General features: G+C 53.6%; 1 protein-coding gene across 17 annotated transcripts in view; it reads right to left on the bottom strand.

Annotated features, from left to right (window-relative positions):
* Nucleotides 1–327: 327 nt before the first annotated feature.
* Nucleotides 328–20,941, bottom strand: part of EIF4G3 (eukaryotic translation initiation factor 4 gamma 3) — a 105,822-nt gene continuing 85,208 nt past the window's right edge. For all 17 annotated transcript variants that reach the window (XM_040326731.1, XM_040326733.1, XM_040326734.1 and 14 more), the window contains 9 exons: nt 16,871–16,977; nt 16,618–16,790; nt 15,271–15,396; nt 7,926–8,010; nt 7,694–7,792; nt 6,235–6,372; nt 5,189–5,270; nt 4,967–5,113; nt 328–1,143 (listed from right to left, as the gene is read on the bottom strand). In XM_040326731.1, coding sequence (XP_040182665.1) covers nt 962–1,143; nt 4,967–5,113; nt 5,189–5,270; nt 6,235–6,372; nt 7,694–7,792; nt 7,926–8,010; nt 15,271–15,396; nt 16,618–16,790; nt 16,871–16,977 — 1,139 coding nt within the window. In that variant the 3' untranslated portion in view covers nt 328–961. The remainder of the gene's footprint in view (nt 1,144–4,966; nt 5,114–5,188; nt 5,271–6,234; nt 6,373–7,693; nt 7,793–7,925; nt 8,011–15,270; nt 15,397–16,617; nt 16,791–16,870; nt 16,978–20,941) is intronic.

Genomic DNA, 20,941 nt, shown 5'->3' with positions numbered 1-20,941 from the left:
AAAGTAGGGGGGTTAGCCCCGGCGTTTCCACGGAGCCGAGAGCGGGAGCCGGAATCGGGTTACCGTCTTGTTAACCATTAGCACTGCGTACCGCGCCAAAAAAAAAACAAAAAAAAAACGCAAATGCCCCTTTGTCATCGGGCCGGGTCCCGCTCCGTAGCGCCTCCGATGGCGGCGTTTGGTATTGATTGGATGGACACAGTGTACGGAGGAAAGCCTTGTACGGCGGGAATTCAGCTCATCGCAAAACCTTTCTTCCAAAATGAACCCGCTTAGCGCTGAGACAGTCAAAGCTCAAACCTGTCATAAAACATTATCTTTTATATCTTTTTTTTTTTTTTCTTTTCTTTTTTTTTTTTTTTAAATATAAAAGGCAGGCTACAATGCGAGGAAGGTCCAGGTTTCCCGTCTTCTACAGTACATCTGCTTCACAGAGCGGAGGAAACGCTGGCGGCTCATGTAGTCCGTGGATAATAAATTATTCTCTTTTTTTCTGAAATGATCTGTGGATTTTTTTTATTTTTTTTCCCAAGGGCAAGTCTCTCTCTTTTCTATTTCTCTGCTTTAAAAAAAAAAAATATGAGAGCATGAGAGGGCAGTATTAAAAAAAAATATATAATTAAAAAAAACGTTAATATTTACTTCTATAAATATAATAGCCCACAATGCACAGGGGCGACCGCCCCCCGATCCACTTCCCCCCCCCCTCCCCCACTCTCTATACTTCAAAACTTAAAAATTAATTCTTGGGCTGGGTGTCGGTTGTTTCACCGACGGGTGGATCCCGTTTGATCCATTCTTGTGTTTTTTTTTTTTTTTCATCCATTTTCTGTACCCTGATTGGCGAACAGAGGAACGGGGAGAAAAAAAAATAATAAAAAAAACTATATAAAGATGCTGAAAGTGGCCCTTGCTGTGTCTTGTCCGTTCTTTGAAGGTCTTTAGAATGTTATTTAAGTTTCTAGTTGTCCTCGGATTCCTCCTCGGCTTCTCGCAGCCACGTGAAAAAGGCAGTGACTGACTTTAGCGCTACGCCTTTCCCGTTCTGCTCCGCCGCGTCTTTGCTGCTCTCCCATCGGTAGAAGGCCTCCTCCGATATGACTTCTTCATCGTAGAGGCAATCAAAAAACATACGGAGCAAGTCTGCCGAGAGAGAGAGAGTGTTAGAGCGCCTCCCGCAGGATCTCCCAATCAAATGGCAGAAACGAGTAACTGCAGCAATTTGGGATATTCACACCACAATACTGGGGGGGGGGATGTGACCAGGAGGGGTGAGGTGCTGTGCCTGGGAGGAGAAGGTGAATGGCAGAGAGGCGCTGTGCCTGGGAGGAGAAGGTGAATGGCAGAGAGGCGCTGGGAGGAGAAGGTGAATGGCAGAGAGGCGCTGGGAGGAGAAGGTGAATGGCAGAGAGGCGCTGTGCCTGGGAGGAGAAGGTGAATGGCAGAGAGGTGCTGTGCCTGGGAGGAGAAGGTGAATGGCAGAGAGGCGCTGTGCCTGGGAGGAGAAGGTGAATGGCAGAGAGGCGCTGGAGGAGAAGGTGAATGGCAGAGAGGTGCTGGGAGGAGAAGGTGAATGGCAGAGAGGCGCTGGGAGGAGAAGGTGAATGGCAGAGAGGCGCTGTGCCTGGGAGGAGAAGGTGAATGGCAGAGAGGCGCTGGGAGGAGAAGGTGAATGGCAGAGAGGCGCTGGGAGGAGAAGGTGAATGGCAGAGAGGCGCTGGGAGGAGAAGGTGAATGGCAGAGAGGCGCTGTGCCTGGGAGGAGAAGGTGAATGGCAGAGAGGCGCTGTGCCTGGGAGGAGAAGGTGAATGGCAGAGAGGCGCTGTGCCTGGGAGGAGAAGGTGAATGGCAGAGAGGCGCTGTGCCTGGGAGGAGAAGGTGAATGGCAGAGAGGCGCTGGGAGGAGAAGGTGAATGGCAGAGAGGTGCTGGGAGGAGAAGGTGAATGGCAGAGAGGCGCTGGGAGGAGAAGGTGAATGGCAGAGAGGCGCTGTGCCTGGGAGGAGAAGGTGAATGGCAGAGAGGGGCTGTGCCTGGGAGGAGAAGGTGAATGGCAGAGAGGCGCTGTGCCTGGAGGAGAAGGTGAATGGCAGAGAGGCGCTGTGCCTGGGAGGAGAAGGTGAATGGCAGAGAGGCGCTGGGAGGAGAAGGTGAATGGCAGAGAGGCGCTGTGCCTGGGAGGAGAAGGTGAATGGCAGAGAGGCGCTGTGCCTGGGAGGGGAAGGTGAATGGCAGAGAGGCGCTGGAGGAGAAGGTGAATGGCAGAGAGGTGCTGGAGGAGAAGGTGAATGGCAGAGAGGCGCTGTGCCTGGGAGGAGAAGGTGAATGGCAGAGAGGCGCTGTGCCTGGGAGGAGAAGGTGAATGGCAGAGAGGCGCTGTGCCTGGGAGGAGAAGGTGAATGGCAGAGAGGTGCTGTGCCTGGGAGGAGAAGGTGAATGGCAGAGAGGTGCTGTGCCTGGGAGGAGAAGGTGAATGGCAGAGAGGCGCTGTGCCTGGGAGGAGAAGGTGAATGGCAGAGAGGTGCTGGGAGGAGAAGGTGAATGGCAGAGAGGCGCTGTGCCTGGGAGGAGAAGGTGAATGGCAGAGAGGCGCTGTGCCTGGGAGGAGAAGGTGAATGGCAGAGAGGCGCTGTGCCTGGGAGGAGAAGGTGAATGGCAGAGAGGCGCTGGGCCTGGGAGGAGAAGGTGAATGGCAGAGAGGCGCTGTGCCTGGGAGGAGAAGGTGAATGGCAGAGAGGTGCTGGGAGGAGAAGGTGAATGGCAGAGAGGTGCTGGGAGGAGAAGGTGAATGGCAGAGAGGCGCTGTGCCTGGGAGGAGAAGGTGAATGGCAGAGAGGCGCTGTGCCTGGGAGGAGAAGGTGAATGGCAGAGAGGTGCTGTGCCTGGGAGGAGAAGGTGAATGGCAGAGAGGCGCTGTGCCTGGGAGGAGAAGGTGAATGGCAGAGAGGCGCTGTGCCTGGGAGGAGAAGGTGAATGGCAGAGAGGCGCTGGGAGGAGAAGGTGAATGGCAGAGAGGCGCTGTGCCTGGGAGGAGAAGGTGAATGGCAGAGAGGCGCTGGGAGGAGAAGGTGAATGGCAGAGAGGCGCTGTGCCTGGGAGGAGAAGGTGAATGGCAGAGAGGCGCTGTGCCTGGGAGGAGAAGGTGAATGGCAGAGAGGCGCTGTGCCTGGGAGGAGAAGGTGAATGGCAGAGAGGCGCTGTGCCTGGGAGGAGAAGGTGAATGGCAGAGAGGCGCTGTGCCTGGAGGAGAAGGGGAATGGCAGAGAGGCGCTGGGAGGAGAAGGTGAATGGCAGAGAGGCGCTGGGAGGAGAAGGTGAATGGCAGAGAGGCGCTGGGAGGAGAAGGTGAATGGCAGAGAGGCGCTGGGAGGAGAAGGTGAATGGCAGAGAGGCGCTGTGCCTGGGAGGAGAAGGTGAATGGCAGAGAGGCGCTGTGCCTGGGAGGAGAAGGTGAATGGCAGAGAGGGGCTGTGCCTGGGAGGAGAAGGTGAATGGCAGAGAGGCGCTGTGCCTGGGAGGAGAAGGTGAATGGCAGAGAGGCGCTGGGAGGAGAAGGTGAATGGCAGAGAGGCGCTGTGCCTGGGAGGAGAAGGTGAATGGCAGAGAGGTGCTGTGCCTGGGAGGAGAAGGTGAATGGCAGAGAGGCGCTGGGAGGAGAAGGTGAATGGCAGAGAGGGGCTGTGCCTGGGAGGAGAAGGTGAATGGCAGAGAGGTGCTGTGCCTGGGAGGAGAAGGTGAATGGCAGAGAGGTGCTGGGAGGAGAAGGTGAATGGCAGAGAGGGGCTGTGCCTGGGAGGAGAAGGTGAATGGCAGAGAGGCGCTGGGTGCCTGGGAGGAGAAGGTGAATGGCAGAGAGGTGCTGTGCCTGGGAGGAGAAGGTGAATGGCAGAGAGGCGCTGGGAGGAGAAGGTGAATGGCAGAGAGGCGCTGGGAGGAGAAGGTGAATGGCAGAGAGGCGGGAGAAGGTGAATGGCAGAGAGGTCCTGGGAGGAGAAGGTGAATGGCAGAGAGGCGCTGTGCCTGGGAGGAGAAGGTGAATGGCAGAGAGGCGCTGGGCCTGGGAGGAGAAGGTGAATGGCAGAGAGGCGCTGTGCCTGGGAGGAGAAGGTGAATGGCAGAGAGGCGCTGTGCCTGGGAGGAGAAGGTGAATGGCAGAGAGGCGCTGTGCCTGGGAGGAGAAGGTGAATGGCAGAGAGGCGCTGGGAGGAGAAGGTGAATGGCAGAGAGGCGCTGGAGGAGAAGGTGAATGGCAGAGAGGCGCTGGGAGGAGAAGGTGAATGGCAGAGAGGCGCTGGGAGGAGAAGGTGAATGGCAGAGAGGCGCTGGGAGGAGAAGGTGAATGGCAGAGAGGCGCTGGGAGGAGAAGGTGAATGGCAGAGAGGCGCTGTGCCTGGGAGGAGAAGGTGAATGGCAGAGAGGCGCTGTGCCTGGGAGGAGAAGGTGAATGGCAGAGAGGCGCTGTGCCTGGGAGGAGAAGGTGAATGGCAGAGAGGTGCTGGGAGGAGAAGGTGAATGGCAGAGAGGCGCTGTGCCCTGGGAGGAGAAGGTGAATGGCAGAGAGGTGCTGTGCCTGGGAGGAGAAGGTGAATGGCAGAGAGGCGCTGTGCCTGGGAGGAGAAGGTGAATGGCAGAGAGGCGCTGTGCCTGGGAGGAGAAGGTGAATGGAGAGGTGCTGTGCCTGGGAGGATGCATGGAATGGGGGGGGGGGGGAGAGCTTGGGACAGCAGCATGGGATGGGGGGTGTAAGGTGGGGGAAGTGGAAGATTGCAGGATCAGATAGTTGTGGAGCAGAAGACAATAGTACTGGATTGGGGGAAGGAGTAGCAGAGGAGGGCAGCCCTGGATAGGAGGGTGGCACTGCAGCTTGGGATGGGGAGTGATGAGTAAGGGATTGCAATGTTAGGAGAGGCGGGTGCGGGGACGTTGGGAAGGGAAGTTGCTCGGTAGGTGTCCCTCTTTGTACTTACTGGGAGGTTGATCAAGTTTTACTATCAATGCTTGAAGTGCATAAAGTGCTTGTAGTTCCCTCTCTACATTGGAGTCCAGGTACTTCACTAAGACTGGAACCTTCTGTTTGAGGAAGGTAGTGTCCACACGGCAGGAAGAACAATCCCCTGGGAGGGAAACAAGAGAACCTGTCAGAGTCTCGCTGCCAACCTGACACAACACAGCTGGTCACAAACACTCACCCACAATCGCCGCTTTGCACACGGCGGTCATTAAAGCTCTAAGGAATGTCGGAGACGTCATCTGGCCTTCATCTAGATTAGCCTGGAAGACGAGAAGCCGGGTCAGCACACAGGACGCCACAATTCCAGGTCATTCACAACGCACATGTCACGCAAGATGTCTCCTACCTGCTGTCTGTACTGCCAGACGCGCCATGTACTCCAACCCATCCACAGGCACCCCCAACCCATTCACAAGCAGCCCCCATCCATTCACAGGCAACCCCCAACCCATCCACAGGCACCCCCCCAACCCATCCACAGGCACCCCCCAACCCATCCACAGGCACCCCCCAACCCATCCACAGGCACCCCCCAACCCATCCACAGGCATCCCCAATGGGAGCCACCAACCCATCCACAGGCAACCCCAACGGGAGCCTCCAACCCATCCACAGGCAACCCCAACGGGAGCCTCTAACCCATCCACAGGCAACCCCAACCGGAGCCTCCAACCCATCCACAGGCATCCCCAATGGGAGCCTCCAACCCATCCACAGGCAACCCCAACGGGAGCCTCCAACTCATCCACAGGCAACCCCAACGGGAGCCTCCAACCCATCCACAGGCAACCCCAACGGGAGCCTCCAACCCATCCACAGGCATGCCCAATGGGAGCCTCCAACCCATCCACAGGCATGCCCAATGGGAGCCTCCAACCCATCCACAGGCAACCCCAACGGGAGCCTCCAACTCATCCACAGGCAACCCCAACGGGAGCCTCTAACCCATCCACAGGCAACCCCAACGGGAGCCTCCAACCCATCCACAGGCAACCCCAACGGGAGCCTCCAACCCATCCACAGGCATGCCCAATGGGAGCCTCCAACCCGTCCTCAGGCATCCTGGTAAGACATGATTTGTAAACTTCTACTGATTAGCCACAAACTGAACTAGGCAGCCAATCATCCCATTGCTACTAAGGGGCGGTCCAGGCGAGCTCCGAGGGGTGGGGCCATCAGGTACACCCAGACAGAATCATTACACTATCACAGGACAGAACTCACTTCTACCCAGTCAAATATATGTTCATCGTTGGCGTTCTCCTCAATGATGAGCTCTTCCAGCCGCTTGTTGAGCTCCTCCGCCGTCATCTCCTTCTTCTCTGAAGGGCTGGAGCAGTCCGACAACGTGAAGTCCAGATTCTGGGGAAACACATTGTTTTTTTTTTTTTTTGGTGGAACTCACGGAAGGGGAGTGCAGAGTATAAGGGGGGTGCAGGAGGGGGGGGGTGCAGAGTATAAGAGGAGGGTACAGAGTATAGGAAGGGGGTGCAGAGTATAAGAGGAGGGTACAGAGTATAGGAGGGGGGTGCAGAGTATAGGAGGGGGGTGCAGAGTATAATAGGAGGGTACAGAGTATAGGAAGGGGGTACAGGAAGGGGGTGCAGAGTATAAGAGGAGGGTACAGAGTATAAGAGGAGGGTACAGAGTATAAGAAGGGGGTACAGGAAGGGGGTGCAGAGTATAAGAGGAGGGTACAGAGTATAGGAAGGGGGTACAGGAAGGGGGTGCAGAGTATAAGAGGAGGGTACAGAGTATAGGAAGGGGGTACAGGAAGGGGGTGCAGAGTATAGAGAGGGGGTACAGGAAGGGGGGTGCAGAGTATAGAGAGGGGGTACAGGAAGGCGGGTGCAGAGTATAAGAGGAGGGTACAGAGTATAAGAAGGGGGTGCAGAGTATAAGAGGAAGGTACAGAGTATAGGAAGGGGGTGCAGAGTATAAGAGGAGGGTACAGAGTATAAGAAGGGGGTGCAGAGTATAAGAGGAGGGTACAGAGTATAAGAAGGGGGTGCAGAGTATAAGAGGAAGGTACAGAGTATAGGAAGGGGGTACAGGAAGGTGGTGCAGAGTATAGAGAGGGGGTACAAGAAGGCGGGTGCAGAGTATAGAGAGGGGGTACAGGAAGGCGGGTGCAGAGTATAGAGAGGGGGTACAGGAAGGGGGGTGCAGAGTATAAGAGGAGGGTACAGAGTATAGGAAGGGGGTACAGGAAGGGGGTGCAGAGTATAAGAGGAGGGTACAGAGTATAGGAAGGGGGTACAGGAAGGGGGTGCAGAGTATAAGAGGAGGGTACAGAGTATAGGAAGGGGGTACAGGAAGGGGGTGCAGAGTATAAGAGGAGGGTACAGAGTATAGGAAGGGGGTACAGGAAGGGGGTACAGGAAGGGGGTGCAGAGTATAAGAGGAGGGTACAGAGTATAGGAAGGGGGTACAGAAAGGCGGGTGCAGAGTATAGAGAGGGGGTACAGGAAGGTGGGTGCAGAGTATAGAGAGGGGGTACAGGAAGGTGGGTGCAGAGTATAGAGAGGGGGTACAGAAAGGCGGGTGCAGAGTATAGAGAGGGGGTACAGGAAGGTGGTGCAGAGTATAGAGAGGGGGTACAGGAAGGCAGGAGCAGAGTATAGAGAGGGGGTACAGGAAGGGGGGTGCAGAGCACAGGATCGCACAGCCGGCTGTCTCTCACCTTTTCACTTACAAAACTTTGCACATCCTCCCCGTCGGGTAATAAATCTTTCCATCTCAGCCCCGTCTCCCTCCACAATGCCGCCACTTTCTTATGGCTCTGAAATAAGACAAGGACACACTGTATACCCCCCGTGTGTATGACAACGTTCTGTACAGGTGAGGACATGACAGGGACAGGTGACAACACACATCTGCCCCACGCATGGCAACGTTCTCCATGGATAACATACCATTTGTTTGCATAGAAGGTGCAAAATTTCCGACAGCAATACCCCTCCCCCGCGGCCCACAGGGAGCAGAGCCTTGTTGAACTCTCTATAAAATAAAAAGAAAAAGCTTTCAGTGAAAATCGGCCGTACAGTGTTAGTATTTTGTCTGTTCAGCCCGATAACAGATCCCTCCATCCACATAAGACCGGAAATCACACTATCCCTGCATCCACATAAGGCCGGGCTCACACTATTGTGAATTGTATGTGGGGATCTCTGCATCCAATTCACAATAGCATGTGACCGGCCCTCTACAGAGCTGCTTCACATACCTCCGATGCGGCTCCGGTGAGAATCTGCAGAGGGTCCGGTGCATCTTTTGGTCCGTTTCAGGTTTGAATTCAGCCCAAAAATCAGGCTGAAAACGATGAACCAGGATGCACCGAACCCCCCAGCTGGGAGTCGCACCGGACCCCCCAGCTGGGAGCCGCACCGATCCCCCCAGCTGGGAGCCGCACCGAACCCCCCAGCTGGGAGCCGCACCGAATCCCCCAGCTGGGAGCCGCATCGGACCCCCCAGCTGGGAGCCGCACCGATCCCCCCAGCTGGGAGCCGCACCGGACCCTTGCCCCGCTGGGAGCCGCACCGGACCCTTGCCCTGCTGGGAGCCGCACCGGACCCTTGCCCCGCTGGGAGCCGCACTGAACCCCCCAGCTGGGAGCCGCACCGGACCCTTGCCCCGCTGGGAGCCGCACCGGACCCCCCAGCTGGGAGCCGCACCGGACCCCCCCAGCTGGGAGCCACACTGAACCCCCCAGCTGGGAGCCGCACCGGACCCTTGCCCCGCACCGAAGCCCCCCCGCTGGGAGCCGCATCGGCATCCAGTGTGAACCCAGCCTCAAGGTGGATGGAAGAAGAATTCCTCCCCCGCCAGGACAGCCACACCCACCACTGTTACAATACACCGATAAGTGGCTGCAGCTGATTGGTGGAAACTGTTCCAGCATGTCCCTTGGACAGTATGCCAGACCCGTCTGCTACCCATTTTCAGGGGGTACACTGTCAGTACTGCTTTTGTGGAGTAGTACGAGAGCCGCCATTGCCCCCCCTCCCCCTATACTATGCCAATCTAACGTAACGTGTTGTACAAATGCCAAGAGAGCCGCCATTGCCCCCCCTCCCCCTATACTATGCCAATCTAATGCAACGTGTTGTACAAATGCCAAGGTGAGCGCCCCACGCAGGATCCAATGGAAAAGCAACATCGCAGGCTGTGCCCACAGCGTGGGGTCCAGATACGGCTCCTAAGGTCAATCTACATACACTGCTTCTGTTTAGACGTTGGAAGACGGCGAGGGGCGGAGAATCGGAAAGATAAAATAATAAACTACCCATTTCCAGACCCCAACTTTACATGTAAAAATCATTATATATATATTTTTTTCTTTAGCAGAGGCCATTGAAGAATACAAATGGCGGGTTGTGCAATTTTTTATGTCACAGTATTTGCCCATCTTTTCTTTTTTTTTTGAAAAAAATAAAAATAGGATTTTTGTACTCACTGTAAAATCCATTTCTCTGAGTTCATGGACGGACACAGCAGCTTGACCTTAGGGTTATGTACCTTTTCTCTAGGAGAGACTAGGCAGAAAAAAATATCACTTTAAGTGTTAAAAACACTTCTCAGTACAGCACCTCCCCTGGGGGCGTGTCCCCCGGGTACATCCCACTCTCTGGAAGTATCCAGCCTCCGTTCGTAGACAAGCAGTACAAAAGAGGGGTGGGTGCTGTGTCCGTCCATGAACTCAGAGAAATGGATTTTACGGTGAGTACAAAAAATAGGAGTTCATGGATGGACACAGCAGCCTTTGACCTTAGGGTTATATCCGCTTCCTTCAGGAGAGTTTAGGCAGAAAAAAAAAAAGCACTTTAAGTGTTAACAACACATTCCTCAGTGCAGCTCCTCCCAGAGGGTGTGTCCCCCCGGTTATAACCCACACCCTGCTCTAGCAGCCTCAGTTCGTAACAAGCAGTACAAACAAAGGAGGGGTGGGTGCTGTGTCCGTCCATGAACTCAGAGAAATTAATTTTACGGCGAGTACAAAAATCCTATTTTCTCTTCCGTTCATGGACGGACACAGCCTTTGACCTTAGGGACGTCCCCAAGCAGTGTCAAAAATTTCGAGGGGTGGGAAAAACACAGCGATCAAGCTTACACCCCAAACAAAACCAGAGTTGCTCAACGGAGGAACTCCAACCTTAAACTGCCGCCTATAATACCTTGCAGCCGAAGGAGGCATCAGAAGATGCACTCACATCCACCTTGTAAAACTTTGAAAAGCGTGGACCGACGACCAGGTCGCCTGTAACACAGAGGCTTGATGTCGGAAGCCCAAGAGGCACCGATCGCCCTGGTCGAATGCGCCGTAACCTGAAAGGGAGACGCCCGCCCCTTCAGGGCATAGGCCTGAAGCACAACCTGACGGATCCACCTAGAAATGGTGGCCGACGAGACTGCCAGGCTCTTTTCAGGACCCGATACGGACACAAACAGTGAGTCCGACTTCCGGAACGGAGCCGTAGCAGATAAACACACACGAAGAGCCCGAACCACATCCAGGGAATGTAAAGTGGCTTCCTTCCGGTTCTTCGGCTGAGGACATAAGGATGGAAGAACAATGTCCACATTAACGTGAAAGGCCGAAACGACCTTTGGGAGAAAAGAAGGCTGCGGTCGCAGCACCACCTCATCCTCATGGATGACTAAGTAGGGAGCCTTGCGGGACAAGGCCGCCAGTTCAGACACCCGTCCGATCGATGCAATAGTAACCAGAAAAACAACCTTCTGTGACAGAGTCAACAAAGGGATCTTCCGAACGTCCTCAAAGGGAGCATCTTGAAGCACCGGGAGGACCCAATCCAAGTCCCATGGGAGCAGTGGAGGGCGCACAGGAGGGGCCACATGCCGGACCCCCTGCACAAACGAGCGCACCAAGGGGTGCGCTGGCAATGGTCGCTGAAAATAAACAGCCAGAGCCGAAATCTGACTCATAACCGCACTCAAAGCGAGAGCCTGATCCACTCCCCGCTGTAAAAACAGCAGAATCCGGGACACCACGTATGTACGGGGGTGCCACTTCATCTCCTCACACACAGACGCAGGTCTTCCACGTACGATGGTAAATCTTACGTGAAGTAGACTTCTGTGCACACAGCATGGTAGAAACCACCGAGCCTGACATGCCCCGTCCTCCAACACCTGGCTCAGAACAGCCACGCCGTTAAAGCCAGCGACTGTAAAACAGGATGGAAGATCGGACCCTGCGACAGAAGATCTTCTCTCAGGGGTAGACGCCAGGGGGCGTCAGCCACCAGACGCACCAGGTCCGCGTACCAGGAGCAGTGCGGCCAGCCTGGAGCGAACAGGATAGTCGGAATCCCTACGGCTTCCATTCTGCGCAGCAGGCGAGCAAGAAGCTTCAGAGGAGGGAAGGCGTAAATTAGGCGATAGTGACCCCAAGGCACCACCAACGCGTCTGACGTGTCCGCCCACGGGTCCTTTGACCTGGCCACAAACCGTGGCACCTACCGATAGAGACGGGACGCTAGAAGGTCCACGTCTGGAATGCCCCACTTTTAGCACAGGCTGTGAAACACCTCCGGGTGAAGTGACCGTTCTCCTTGGTCCAGCTTTTGGCGACTCAGGTAGTCGACCTGCCAATTCTGAAACCCCCGGAATGTACACGGCCGACAGAACCGGAACGGACCTTTCGGCCCATCTAAGGGTGTGCGCGACCTCCGTCGCCGCAGCTGAACTCCGCGTGCACCTCTGATGGTTGACGTAAGCCACGGCCGTGGCGATGTCGGACTGGATCTTGACCGGTCGGCCCTGCAGATCTAGGGACCACCTGGCAAGGCACAGCTTGATCGCTCGGAGCTCCAGAACACTGATCGGCAGGCAGGACTCCTCCTGAGTCCAGCGCCCCTGGGCTGACTGGGTGCCCAAAACGCCCCCCCCAACCGGAGAAGCTGGCATCCGTCGTGACCACTGTCCAGCGGCACGGTAGAAAAGACTACCCAGTCTGAAGCACTGGAGACGTCAGCCACCACACCAGGGAAGACTTGACCAGATGGCTCAACTGAATCTGGTAATCCAGAGAAGACGGGAGCTTGTCCCAACGAAACAGAATTCCCTTCTGTAGCTCCCTGGTGTGGAATTGGGCATACGGGACCGCCTCGAAAGAGGCCACCATCAGACCCAGAACTCTCATGCAGAATCGAAGAGACGACCACTTCTGGGCCGACAACTGCTGCACAGCAGATCACAGGGACTCCAGTCTTTCCGTCGTGAGGAAAACCCGCGCCTCCAGGACTAGTCCCAGGTATTCCAGTCTCTGGGACGGAACCAACACTGACTTATGTATATTCAGAAGTCAGCCGAAGTCTTGGAGAGTCTGACACGTGATAGACACGTCCTCTAACCCTGAGAAGCTCTCAGGAGAAGGCCGTCCAGATATCACACAATAGCGATCCCTCGCTGCCTTAGCAGGGCCAGTATTGGGACGAGCACCTTGGCAAAAAACCTGTGGTGCCGATGCCAGGCCGAGTGGGAGGGCCACAAATTGAAAATGGTCCTCCCCGACCGCAAAGCGCAGATCACTAGTGCTTTGTGCAAATGGGAACATGCAAACACGCGTCCATGATATCCAAGGACGCCATGAAGTCCCCCTGATGGAGTGCCGCCATCACCGAGCGAATCGACTCCATCCTGAATTTTTGTATCTTGACAAAAAACAATTGAGGGCCTTGAGGTCCAGGATTGGACGGACCCCTTCCCTCTTGGGGACCACAAACAGATTGGAGTAAAACCCCTGAAACCGTTCCTGTGAGGGAACCGGCACAATCACCCCCCTGACCAGAAGATCCTGGACAGCTCCCGCCAGAGCCAGCCGGTGTTCCGGAGGAAAAGGCACAGGCAATCCGCGCTATCCCCAAAAACGTGATACTGTTAGTTTAAAAATGATTTGAAAACTGTGAATGTGACTTAAATGTGAAGTGCTGCACTCAAATACAAAGGAGCCTAATATTGGGCTCCAAACAACATATATAAACAGAGAAAAAAGTGCGCTACTATCAAACATCAAAGCAAAAATTACAAGAAAATTATGTATAAAAAACGAATCAACGAAATTAGTGAAAATAACAATAAATACAAAAAAAGTCCCATGAAAAATATCCACAGGCTGTGCAAACAAATGGTGAATGAGTTCTATCCCAAAGGAGAAAATGATGGCCGCTTACCAGAAAGATGTACCCACAAAGGGTCAATCAGGCATTCACATAGGATGTCCCTCTGTAGAACCCGGGGGATAATCCAATGCCGTTTTCATGGACACTCCAGTGTGCAGACGCAACGATCCCCACCTTGTGCTCCAGTGTGCAGACGCAACGATCCCCACCTTGTGCTCCAGTGTGCAGACGCAACGATCCCCACCTTGTGCTCCAGTGTGCAGACGCAACGATCCCCACCTTGTGCTCCAGTGTGCAGACGCAACGATCCCCCCCTTGTGCTCCAGTGTGCAGACGCAACGATCCCCACCTTGTGCTCCAGTGTGCAGACGCAACGATCCCCACCTTGTGCTCCAGTGTGCAGACGCAACGATCCCACCTTGTGCTCCAGGGTGCAGACGCAACGATCCCACCTTGTGCTCCAGGGTGCAGACGCAATGATCCCCACCTTGTGCTCCAGGGTGCAGACGCAACGATCCCACCTTGTGCTCCAGGGTGCAGACGCAACGATCCCACCTTGTGCTCCAGGGTGCAGACGCAACGATCCCACCTTGTGCTCCAGGGTGCAGACGCAACGATCCCACCTTGTGCTCCAGGGTGCAGACGCAACGATCCCCACCTTGTGCTCCAGTGTGCAGACGCAACGATCCCACCTTGTGCTCCAGTGTGCAGACGCAACGATCCCCACCTTGTGCTCCAGGGTGCAGACGCAACGATCCCCACCTTGTGCTCCAGTGTGCAGACGCAACGATCCCACCTTGTGCTCCAGTGTGCAGACGCAACGATCCCCACCTTGTGCTCCAGTGTGCAGACGCAACGATCCCACCTTGTGCTCCAGTGTGCAGACGCAATGATCCCACCTTGTGCTCCAGGGTGTGACAAGAGACTCCTCGGTATGACAAGAGACTCCTCCCAGGGTATGACAAGAGACTCCTCCCAGGGTATGACAAGAGACTCCTCCCAGGGTATGACAAGAGACTCCTCCCAGGGTATGACAAGAGACTCCTCCCAGGGTGTGACAAGAGACGACTCCTTGGGTTCTACTTTCGTTTCTCTGCTCTGTTCATGTGACCATAGTGCTTAGAAACGAAAGTAGAACCCAAGGAGTCGTCTCTTGTCATACCCTGGAGCACAAGGTGGGGATCGTGACGTCTGCACACTGGAAGATCCACAGAAGGAGGAGAGACCCGGTCTTTCACAAAGGCCTCCTCAAAGCAAAAACTTTCTGCAGCGTATCCCATTCCTTGTACAATAAAATGTCCAAATAAGGAAAACAAGGAACCACAATTTGTAGTGCGCGGCAGATTGCGGAACCCAAAAGGGACCGGCACATCTGGTGCCTCCGCCCAAAACCACTATTTGAGTTTCACGCACCGCAGAAATAAGAGCGTGTGGGTTATACCCGGGGAACCACGCCCCCTGGGAGGAGCTGCATGAATGTGTTGTTAACACTTAAAGTGCTTTTTTTCTGCCTAAACTCTCCTTAAGGAAGCGGATATAACCCTACTGTCAAAGGATGCTGTGTCCGTCCATGAACGCAAGAGAAAATCTCCATAGGCGACACTTTAAAAGCCTTTACAGGTTACCAGTGCGGGGGGTTACAGAGGAGGTCTAGCGCTAGAATTATCGCTCTCACTCTGACATTCACATTGATACCTCACATGTGTGGTGTGATCGCTGTTTACATATGCATGCGATTGACATTTATGTATACATTTGGGACTAACGTGTGCATGCAAGCAACGGGGCACTTTATCATTTTTTTTGCATTTTTACACTTTTTATTATTAATTTTTGTAAAAAAACACATGCCTTGTGACATCAGTAGGCGGTACTCTTTATGGAGAGAGCTGGGGTCGATTAGAAACTTCTGCAAACTGCACTAAAAAAATATATAAAAATAGGTGTGACCCGGCCCGGGTGTCCATTTGTGAACAGGAAGTTACACAAAATATAAATCTATCCCGAGAACAGGATGTTCTAAAGATCCGCCCTTATCTGCGTCCTGCGCTAATCCCACCAATGGAAGATCCGGCGGACCGCGCCGTGTCCGAGAATCGCACCCATTCACACTCACGTGATTAACTCCTTCAAGGAGATCCCGCCTTCCTTCAACATGGGGGTCACCAGCTCTGCCAGGTACAGATAGATGTGGGGGATGTCGATCGCCATATCATCCGCCAGCTCCAGAGTTTCCGAAAATCTGAAGAGAAGAACAGATGGTTATTGTACAGCAGTGCTAAACCCGCACTGAGCAGAGGATGATGGGAAATCCCAGAACATTCACCAACAAGCCGTGGAACGGGAACATAGTTCCCAATTCTTGGGCTCTGGTAACAGTCGGTGATGAAACTTTAGACCACAAACACGGATGTCGGGAATCAGACCGTCTCTCAACACCCAGGTGACAACCTTCCCCCGCTTCCTGTCTGTTCTGACAGCTACTGGCCTACTAGTGGCCCCTCACCTACGACACCCCTAAAAACACAGGGAACTACTATTTAAGAATAAAATTACCCGGGTGGAAAGTACCCCGTGGGTGGATTGATCTGCACCAGACTGATCGGAAATGGTTCTGCTGCTCCTGCACAGGAAGATGTCATCAGAGGAGGCATTGGCGGGCAGGACCACAGGATCATCAGTCTTCATTGCAGGCAGCACTACCTCCTATTCTAGGGCAAGTCCCACCTCTGACACCAATACTTGGGGATGGGGGGGTTGGGGTATCTCCTCTGGTGCCCACTGTCCCATTGGCACCACTGAGTTGGACCTATTGTCACCAGGAGGCCACTATACCACCAACAATCTGGGGGCCACTATCCCGTGAAGGGGGAAAGGTCTACTCCTCTCACCCCGTGAAGGGGGGAAAGGTCTACTCCTCTCACCCCCCCCGTGAAGGGGGAAAGGTCTACTCCTCTCACCCCCCCGTGAAGGGGCAAAGGTCTACTCCTCTCACCCCCCCGTGAAGGGGCAAAGGTCTACTCCTCTCACCCCCCCGTGAAGGGGCAAAGGTCTACTCCTCTCACCCCGTGAAGGGAGAAAGATCTACTCCTCTCACCCCGTGAAGGGAGAAAGGTCTACTCCTCTCACCCCGTGAAGGGAGAAAGGTCTACTCCTCTCACCCCGTGAAGGGAGAAAGGTCTACTCCTCTCACCCCGTGAAGGGAGAAAGGTCTACTCCTCTCACCCCGTGAAGCGAGAAAGGTCTACTCCTCTCACCCCGTGAAGGGGGAAAGGTCTACTCCTCTCACCCCGTGAAGGGGGAAAGGTCTACGCCTCTCACCCCGTGAAGGGGGAAAGGTCTACGCCTCTCACCCCGTGAAGGGGGAAAGGTCTACGCCTCTCACCCCGTGAAGGGGGAAAGGTCTACGCCTCTCACCCCGTAAAAGGGGGGGGGGGGTTGGAGGTCAAGCATCACATCTCACCCTGTGAAGAAGTCCAGCTTGCTGAGCTTCCCGGACTGCACCAGATGGTGGAGCAGCTGCCCCATGTGGTCTCTGGTGATCTGACTTCTTTCTAATGTCGATTCCACGCCCACCCGTACAAAGACCGCCAGCGTGCCCTGCGCCCCCAGCTCCTCCACACATTGCATGGCCTCCTGCAGACAGGGAAGAGACAGAGAACCCGATTACAACCGCGCCGGAGGGGATGTGAAATGACTGCAGGAGCCGCTCTGACCTTGTAGTCGTTGATATGAAGGAACTCGTCTATGATGGCCTTCGATCTCCTTTCCAAATCCTCTTCGGACACCGGAGACTTGTCAGGTTCTGCGATCTCGCTCTTGGCTGCGAGGAAACAAAAGACACCTTTATATATCAGTTCTGTATTGTACAGAAATCTCAGCGGCAGCGTTACCCTCGGCTCACATCTATGCAGTGCCTTTGAACACGCATTTTTTATGTGTTTTGCGTTTTTGTTTTATTCTAAGAGGAAAGGCTCCTTAAACTGAATAGCAGCCGGTTGTTCAGGAGTGGGCGGCTGCTGCGTCCTTAACCTTTTCATGCCAGCCACACAGATATGCGGCCCTGTGTAAAAAAACAAATAATAATTACTGTGCTGAGTTCGCGCTTCCAGCACGGTAGTTGTCGGTTACCAGAATGTCCACCTCCAGGCTTTTCCAGAGGCGGTTAGCAGGAAGTGGCTAACATCCAATGACTAATCAGCTGTCAGCGGGGGTTCCCTGCTGACAGCTGATTGTTAAATGAATGCTGGCGTCCCCACCCCAAATCCATATTAGGCCCTTCACTTTTTGCGATTCGGCACTACGTCGCTTTAACAACTGACAATTGCGCGGTCGTGCGACGTGACTCCCAAACAAAATTGATGTCCTTTTTTTTTCCCACAAATAGAACTTTCCCCACAAATAGAGCGTTTTTTTTTTTTTTTTGCGCTATAAACAAAAATAGAGCGACAATTAAAAAAAAAAAAAAGCAATATTTACTTTTTGCTATAATAAATATCCCCAAAAACATCTAAAAAAGCAAAATGTTTCCTCAGTTTAGGTCGATACGTATTCTTTTACATATTTTTGGTAAAAAAAAATAAAAAAAAATAAATAATATCACAATAAGCGTTTATTGATTGGTTTGCGCAAAAGTTAGTTATGCCTGGGGAGCCACGCTCCCTGGGAGGAGCGGCACTTAAGAAAGGTTTTAACGCTTTAAGTGCTGTAAATTCTGCCTAAGTCTCTCCTGGAAGGAAGGTGCATAACCCCTACTGTCAAGGATGCTGTGTCCGTCTATGAACGGAAGACAAATCGGGGGTAGTTTTATGGCATGTTTAGTATTTTATTTTATTTTTTTACTAGTAATGGCGGCGATCTGCAATTTTTATCGTGACTGCGACATTACGGTGGACACTTTTGATGCCATTTTGCAACCATTGACATTTATACAGCGATCAGTGCTATAAATGTGACTGACAGGGAAGGGGTTAACCAGTAGGGGGCTAGGAAGGGGTTAAGTGTGTCCTAGGGAGTGATTCTAACTGTTAGGGCGCGTGGCTTACTGTGGCACGTCACTGATCGTTGCACCCGATGTGTCACTAGGCAGAACGGGGAGATGCTGTGTTTACACAGGCATCTTCCCGTCCTGCAGCTCTGTGACCCGATCGGGGGACATCGAACCTACGGGCACAGTCACACAACAGGGTGGCGGCGCGCCTGCACGGCGGGAAATTTAAAGTGACCTATATACACACACACACGTCACTTTGCTCAGCCGCGCCATTCTGACGACGTAAATCCTCGGGACGCGGTCGTCAAGAGGTTAAAAGAAGCCCAGCCTAAAAAGCTCAAGCTGAACTACTTCTTTACCAAAAGGCTGTTCAGTTTGTTAAGAAGCCTTTTGTGATACATTTGCCTATATGTCTCAGTTTACTGCTCCCTGCTAGCCAGGTTATTGATGTGCTAATGTCCCCTCACTATTTCTAAAGGTTAATTGATCTATTGTGTTGTGTGAAGGAGAGCTGGGTTTAAGTGGCTTGTGTTAATTATTCTGATTGCTTCATTGTGGTAATTATCTCTCTATATGCGGGGTCGAGCGGTCTGGTTGATGTATTCAGTACAGCTAGTGCTCAGCGTCATTGATGTCATTGTCTAAAGAAAATGTGTTTCAGCATCGGCCCCGTCGTGTCTGCCTATAATCTGTATGGAAGCCCCAGTGTGAGGGGGGCGGAGATTTGTCATTGTAACAGTTTTGGAAATGACATATAAGCTGTGTGTTATAACATTAAAGTCTGTGTTGTTCAAGCAGTAAGCTGGTCTCATGTGTGGCTTTCTGGGCGATTCCAGGGATATCCCTCCTCGTGGAATATTGGGGTGATTTTCGTTATGGGAAGAAGGGAACGTTGACGGGGATATCATACCGATACCGTCACAATTGGTTGGTAGCAGTGGGATTTTTCCCTTCTATTCCCCTTCACACCCGGATTCCAAGCAGACACTGGAAGAACTACTGGAAGTTCGTGGAAGGATTGCTAGCAACAAAACCAAGCGGGTCATCATAGCAGAATCAATGGAGCTAGACCAGGAGGACGGGATTGCAGCAACGCCAGCAGTACAAGAGATGGAGACACCAGTGATTCAGGAGGAGGAATCGCCAGCCAACAAGCTAATGAGAGAGAAGCTAGCTTGGTTCGGCCCGAACCCAACGCCGGATGTGGTACTGAAAGTGATGGACCTGTTAGCGAAGGAGGCTAAAGAAATAAGAGACGCGGAGCTACAGAAGGATAAACAAATAAGAGACGCAGAACTACAGAAGGATAAAGAAATAAGGGACGCGGAGCTACAGAAGGATAAACAAATAAGGGACGCAGAACTACAGTTAAAACTGGCAGCAGTCCAACAAGCAGCCGCACCTTCTCCGAACAGTAAGTACAGCACAGCAGACGCAAGGAAGATTCCGTTTAGCGCTTTTAAAGCTTTTGATGAAAAGGACTGTGAGATTGATAACTTCCTGGTGGATTTTGAGCGACAATGTAACCTGCACCGAATAGCTAGAGGAGAGTGGGTTGCAATATTGTCAGGCAAACTGTCAGGCAAAGCTTCTGATGCTTTCCGGACCGTGCCAGATCAGGATATCCATAGCTACGCCCGGGTTAAAGAAGCGCTCCTGGCTCGTTATGCAGTAACCCCAGAGTCCCACCGACAGAAGTTCAGGGACTCACGCAAAACCACGAAAGACTCTTATGCGGAATGGGCATGCCAATTGTCCCGGTCGGCCTCTAACTGGGCTAACAGCAGCCAGGCCACCACCGCAGAGGACATTTTGCAATTAATGCTCCTGGAGCAATTTTACAATCACATCCAGACGGACGTCAAAGATTGGGTGAGAGATCGCAGGCCCATGACTCTACCAGAGGCCGCGAAGTTGGCGGATGAATATGCAGATACTCGCAAGACGAACCAGGTCACACCACAGGAACAACCTCCACCACAAACGGTGCCCTCACACCCACCAGCCGCTAGATACCAACCTCCTAACAGACCGGTGACATCTAGCCCTCGCTATCATCGCCAGGAGGGCAACGAACAACGCTGCTTCCGGTGCAAACAGCTGGGTCACTTCAAGCAGAATTGCCCCATGAATGACAACACCAGGTCAAATTGGTCTCAACCTGGGTACCGCCCACCAGCAGCAGCCCATTGTGTAGACTCGGCTTGGGATCCAAAGGAGCTGGGTCAGGAAGAACCATTGGGCACCCCTTACGAAGCCCTCATGGTACAATCTGTTATTACGGACAACAGGGAACACCATTGTCAGCTGGTCATGGGCGACAGCCCTGAGCCGGAGGGGCCCTGGAGGGAGCTGGGCAGAAAGAGGCACCGCCGGCCACCCTTCAAGAAGAAGAGGTCCTGGAAGCCGTATAACAAGCTGACCTGGGAGGAGAAGAAGCGACTGGAGGAGAGGGAGTCGCAGCGGGCGTCCCAGATGCGTGCCGAGATGTTCGCCAAGGGCCCACCGGTGGCCCCTTACACCACCACCCAGTTCCTGAAGATGAAGGACCACGTGGAGAGCCTGCAGGACATGAGCAAGCAGGAGCTGATCCGTGAGTACATAGAGCTGGAGGAGTGCATAAGCCGCATGGAGGAGGAGAACAACCACCTGAGGTCACAGCAGCATGAACTGGAGATGGAGCTGGAGAAGCTCCAAGAGGAGAACCGGCGGCTGCGGAGGGAGCAGGGGGTGGCTGACCTTATGGGGCTCTGATTCCCCTCCCCCCCCCCCCCCCCGGACTCTGAGCACCAGT

The sequence above is a fragment of the Rana temporaria genome, chromosome 10, assembly GCF_905171775.1.
Source record: "Rana temporaria chromosome 10, aRanTem1.1, whole genome shotgun sequence".
Taxonomy (NCBI): Eukaryota; Metazoa; Chordata; class Amphibia; order Anura; family Ranidae; genus Rana; species Rana temporaria.
This window is presented reverse-complemented; position numbering and strand designations above follow the sequence as displayed.